This window comes from Poecilia reticulata, unplaced genomic scaffold (assembly GCF_000633615.1).
Source record: "Poecilia reticulata strain Guanapo unplaced genomic scaffold, Guppy_female_1.0+MT scaffold_241, whole genome shotgun sequence".
NCBI classification, from domain to species: domain Eukaryota; kingdom Metazoa; phylum Chordata; class Actinopteri; order Cyprinodontiformes; family Poeciliidae; genus Poecilia; species Poecilia reticulata.
The window spans coordinates 89,752-95,104 of record NW_007615031.1 but is presented as its reverse complement, the minus strand read 5'-3'; the positions used below and the strand labels follow the sequence as shown (position 1 = coordinate 95,104).

Sequence of the window (5,353 nt, the reverse complement as noted above, 5' to 3'; positions counted from 1 at the left end):
ACTACAGGGTACTACAGGGTACTACAGAGCACTACAGGGTACTACAGGGTACTACAGGTTACTACATGCCACTGCACAGTGCTGTGGTCCTGGTTCTGGTCCTGGTTCTGGTCCCGGTTCTCTTACCAGGTGGTCCCGAGGAATCTTCCGGACGGATGCCAGGAAACTCGGGAAACCCGATCACCGTGACCCTCGATGTCCGCCACTGGCTCGTCACTATGGTGACCACAGAAACAGATCGTCATTGTTCGTTTCCATAGCAACCAGTCCTCCTCCCGACTCCGCCCACCTCTCCAGGTTCCACAGCTTCACCGTCCCGTCGGCGGCGCAGGACGCCAGGTTGACGTCGGACCGGTCCAGAGAGACGCCGGCCTGCGGGCGGAACGCCACGGCGCCCACGTTGGTGTTGTGTCCTTCAGCCAATCACAGCGAGGCGGGGGAGGGGCAAAAAGAAACCCAGTCAGCATATTTAACTGGACCCGGATAGAAACAGAAGCAGGAGGCTCCGCCCACCTCTCAGGGTCCGGATCAGGGCGCAGTCCGGGACCGACCACAGCTTGCACAGGCCGCTCCTGGAGGCGTTAGCGCGCTAGCATTAGCATCAGAACAACAGCAGCGGTCGGGGGCGGAGCTCTTACCAGGACGCCGTGGCGAGCATCTTGGAGTCCGGACTGAAGTGGCAGAAGCTGATTGGCCGATCGTCTCCAATCTGACTGCAGAAGTTGTTCAGATTCTGAGGAGGAAGAGGAGGAAGAGGAAGAGTTCAGCTGGATTCAACCGGTTTGATCCGGATTCAGCTGGATTCTACTGGGACTGAAGTGGTTCAGGAACCAGATTCCACTGATGTAAACTAACCTGAAACTGGTTTAAACTCGGATTCATTCACATGAATACGGTGTGAACTGGTTTTATACCAGTGAACTGGAGTGAACTGGTTCCAGAACTGGGCTTCGTCGGGTTTGTAGAAAGAAGAACTGAACCAATTAAACTGGATTGAACTAGTCGCTGCATGAATATGGGACCCAACACGGTTCTGGTCGCCCCGTTTCAGACCAGTCCCACGTTTCTGCTCTGGACCCGGTTTGGACCCGCACTGGACCCACTCTACAACCCGCACTGGACCCACTCTACAACCCGCACTGGACCCACTCTACAACCCGCTCTGGACCCACTCTGGACCCNGTCACACATCGCGGATGAAGCTAACCGCTAAGTCACACATCGCGGATGAAGCTAACCGCTAAGTCACACATCGCGGATGAAGCTAACCGCTAAGTACACAGCTCCGTGACGACCGACTTCATGTTGCCGATTCAATAAAAGCGCGACCATCTCTGACGTAACGCCGTCTGTTGGTTCCGACAGAACAGCGGAACCAGAACCTGGAACCACTGGGCTGGGTTGATGTTCTGTTTCTCCACAGGGGATTCACCAGGTGCTGGGCTGCCTGGTTCTGTGTCTGGCGCTGATCCAGCCCATCCTGGCCTTCATGCGCTGCGCGCCGCAGCATCCAAGGTTGGTTGCGGTTCTGACCGGTTCTGTTCCGTTTACCCGATGAAGGTTTGGTTCTTCAACAGCTTCCAAAATTCTTCCAGTCGGGTTTTTAGCAAATGAAACTGAATGATAAACCCATTTAAGTTCTGGACTGGACCGGGCTGGAGGTCCAAAGTTACCCAGTAAAACCAATAAAACCAGTTGTGGTTCTGTTTCAGGAGGTTCCTGTTCAACTGGGCTCATTTCGTCATCGCCGTGTCTCTGAAGCTCTTAGCAGGTGAGTTTCATTTTTCCCACGGTGCCGTGAACGCACCGCGACCCTAACCAGGACTTCCTGACTCCGCCCACAGTGGCGACCGTCTTCACAGGCATGGACATGATGGACAGCGCCGGCTGGCTGATGAAGGTGCTGGGCGGCTTCGCCGGCTGGGAGGCGCTGCTGCTCATCCTGATGGAGCTGCAAGCAAGATGGCGGAGCGCCGCCGCAGGTCAGAACCGGAACCGCTGAGCGTCTCACCAGAATCTTATTGATTGTTGAGGAAGTTTTGTATTTTCCTGAAACGGTTCCGTTTGGTTCTGGTCGGGTCCTGTCATGGTTCTGACCCGTTCAGAGCTGCCATTGTTACTTTCATTAGAGAACAGGTGTAAATATTTCCCAGCATCCTGCTCTGACCTCTGACCTCTGTGCTGTGGTTGCAGGTGGCAGCGGTCCTGTGGAGCCTGACAAGGTAAAGGAGCCGACGCAGCAAATGGAGGCGGCGTTAACCCTGACCTCTGACCCCTGACCCGTTCCTGACCCGCTGCTCTCCTGTGTGCAGGTGCAGCAGGACGTCCTGCTGGTGGCGCTCTTCCTCACCGGGAACCTGGCCTTCCTCATCGCCCTGCTGGTCGGAATCGGACAGGCGGTGCATTCCTAGCACCTGGTTCTGCTCAGCGCTGGTTCTGTCCGGTCCGTTCTGATCAGCTGAGCAGAAGTTTGAAGTTCTAGAGAAACTTCAGCGCATTAAAGTTAAAAACCAGCTGCTGGTTTATGCAGCCAAATAAAGACAAACACTGAATCCGGTTTGGGTCACTTTGTCCAACTAACCACGGTTCTGTTAGACCAGCGGTTCTCAACGTGGGCGGTACCGCCCCCCAGGGGCCGTTCAGAGGACGGCAGGGGGCGCTGGCGGACATTTTTACAAAAGGGGGGCGATGGACCGCCTCTGGGGGGCGTTTGGTCGAAGGTAAACTTTACACCTTAAATGCACAACAATCCCAGTTTAGACTTTGAGCAACTTGGTAAAACTGTATTGTGTAACATTAAAACATGCTTGGCTGCAACTGTATCGATGGCAGCTCTTCTTCTATTCAGTGTTTGTAGCTTCTGTTAGCTTCTGTTAGCTTCTGTTAGCTTCTTGGCGCAGCTCTGTTCTCCTGCTACTGGTAGCTAAAATCACGACACCCTCACTGTGTATCATTTAAATAGAGAAATAAAGAAATCCCTCCATGGAGATACCACGATAGAGAGCGTTCATTTTATAGCGCTGGAGCTGTAAGTGGTCCGGTATGAAACGGGGTGATAGAACAACACAGCACTTTTACATTTCAATAATCAGAATGCAGAAATAGTTTCCATTGTTTTAAAAGGTTTATGTCAGTCTGCCTTTTCCCCATCGATACGCTTCCCCACCGCCCTGCACCTTAAGGGGTTAAAACAAGACGTTCACATTGCGCAAAACTCTGAAACAGGAGAAGCTGGACATGAAACGGAGCGACGAACTAGATGTGAATTATGGCATAAAAACAGAGAATCTGATGCTGAACAGTGAAAAATCAACACATGATGTGGAACATGACGATGAGGCGGCGCAGCAGGTGATGAGTGAAGATTACTGATGGTCAATAAACGATAAAATAAATGTAGCAACAGAAAAGAAACTAAAGTGGACATAGCAATAAACCAAGAGAGGATAAAACTAATCAAAGGAAACTAAATGGAAATGAATGAAGAACAAAATGAAAGAATAAACTAAGAAACTAAAGTAAATACAGAGGAATAAACTGGTATGGCAAGACCTTTCGAGCAATAATTAATACAGAGACTGTATGGCAAGAATAAACAGACACTATTTCCAGATAAAAGGTAAAATAATATTGTTTTAGTGCCATGGGTTTGTTGAGACCACATCTAGTACTGAGAATAAATATATCTTACAGACCATAACAGTAAAGAACTGATCACTTATTTATGTTTTTAGATTTGATATATTTATTTCTTCAATATTATTTTCATGTCAGTGTTAATGTCATGAGGCTGATGACTCCATGACACTTTGACTCATTAGGATTTGATTAAGAACCAGATTTGTTCTTTGTAATTTCTGTCCAGTAAAACTATTAATCTATAATCAATAGATCTATATAAAGATATAATCCATGTTTCTGTCTCATATGGCATTAAAAGGATCTTTAGGTTAAAGGCTGCGGGGCGCTGCGCCGAAAAAACACTGAACTAGATCATCGACTAGACGAGGTTCTGATCCAGGTTCTGATCCAGGTTCTGATCCAGGTCCAGGTTCTGATCCAGGTCCAGGTTCTGATCAGGTCCAGGTTCTGATCAGGTCCAGGTTCTGATCCAGGTTCTGATCCAGGTCCAGGTTCTGATCCAGGTTCTGATCCGATGGCTCCTCCAGAACCTCCAGGCGATGGAGCAACGATCATCATAACTGAAGATCCATCCGACTGTCTTCAGTCAGAAGCTCCTCTGGACGCTGAAACACAGACCTCTACGTTTCATTTAGCTCTGGGATCAATAATGATAGATAACAGAACTGATTGATCAGGATTCAAAATCTTTATTAGAAAAAACAAAAAACACAGATGACGTCACTGATGATGTCACTGATGATGTCACTCTGACAGCCAGAGTTTGAAGGTCCGGTCGTAGGAGCAGGTGGCGATCAGCTTGCCGTCAGGTGACACGTCCACGCCCATCACCTGGAAACGCACAACCAATCAGGACTCAGAGCTCAGACGGTCCAGTCAAAGCCCGGGCCGGTCCTACCTTCCCCTCGTGTCCGGCTAGCGTCTTCAGCGGCATCCAGCCCGGGTGGCTCCAAATCTTCGCCGTGTTGTCGTAAGCTCCGGTCACCAGGAAGTGACCGTCTGAGGCTGCAGAGGACGTGAGGTCACAAACGCAGGAAGTGAGGTCAGAGACAGGAAGTGAGCTCAAACTGAAGAGAAATGCTTTAGTTTTTTACGTTGGAATCGGACGGAAGACAGCAGGTTCTGGTGGGCGGGGACTGTGTACAGGCACTTCCTGTTGCGGAGCTCCCACACCTTACAGGTGTTGTCACCACTTCCTGTGGCCAGGTGATGGCTGCAGGAACAACCAGGACAAGATGATGCACCGACTCTCTGATTGGCTGGATTTCTGCTAACTGTGCTGTGATTGGCTGACCCGTTAGGACTGAAGTGAACGCTGTAGATCTCCTTCAGGTGACCCTCCAGGAAAACCACGCAGCGCCCCGTCCTCAGGTCCCACACCCTGCCGAAGGCATCGAGCCCTCTGATTGGACGAGAAACAGGCAGAACTAATGGCTGACAGAGAAGCTGATCAACAATCAGACTCAATGATCATAAAGGAACCTCAGAAACGAAAACGGCGTCAGAACAGAAATCTAATTAGCAGAGACTCACCTGTCAGAATGGAAAAACATAATTAGGTCATTTGTGTTGCTGTGGATTGAACTAAACTTTATTTAACCAACTGTGATTATCGTTTCTTCAAAATCTCATGATGCAGACACTGGGACCACAGCTGCAGAGTGAGACGCAGTGCGGTAGCCATGGAGCTAACGAGCCATGAAGCTAGCCA

The 5,353-nt window shown here is 50.0% G+C and overlaps 2 protein-coding genes across 2 annotated transcripts in view; one reads left to right on the top strand and one right to left on the bottom strand.

The window, feature by feature from the left end:
• LOC103460434 (putative ferric-chelate reductase 1) overlaps positions 1–2,552 on the top strand; it is a 33,191-nt gene extending 30,639 nt beyond the window's left edge. Inside the window, exons 10-14 of the mRNA XM_008402597.2 lie at positions 1,424–1,515; positions 1,713–1,771; positions 1,845–1,982; positions 2,194–2,222; positions 2,313–2,552. Of these exons, the coding sequence (XP_008400819.2) occupies positions 1,424–1,515; positions 1,713–1,771; positions 1,845–1,982; positions 2,194–2,222; positions 2,313–2,411 (417 nt within the window). The 3' untranslated portion in view covers positions 2,412–2,552. The remainder of the gene's footprint in view (positions 1–1,423; positions 1,516–1,712; positions 1,772–1,844; positions 1,983–2,193; positions 2,223–2,312) is intronic.
• Positions 2,553–4,311: 1,759 nt separating this feature from the next.
• On the bottom strand, positions 4,312–5,195 carry prpf4 (pre-mRNA splicing tri-snRNP complex factor PRPF4). The gene is made up of 5 exons (XM_008402624.1): positions 5,176–5,195; positions 4,937–5,104; positions 4,737–4,855; positions 4,541–4,647; positions 4,312–4,473 (listed from the first exon to the last, which is right to left on the bottom strand). Exons 1-5 carry the CDS (start codon positions 5,193–5,195, stop codon positions 4,387–4,389), a joined length of 501 nt encoding a protein of 166 aa, XP_008400846.1. The 3' UTR covers positions 4,312–4,386.
• Positions 5,196–5,353: the final 158 nt, after the last annotated feature.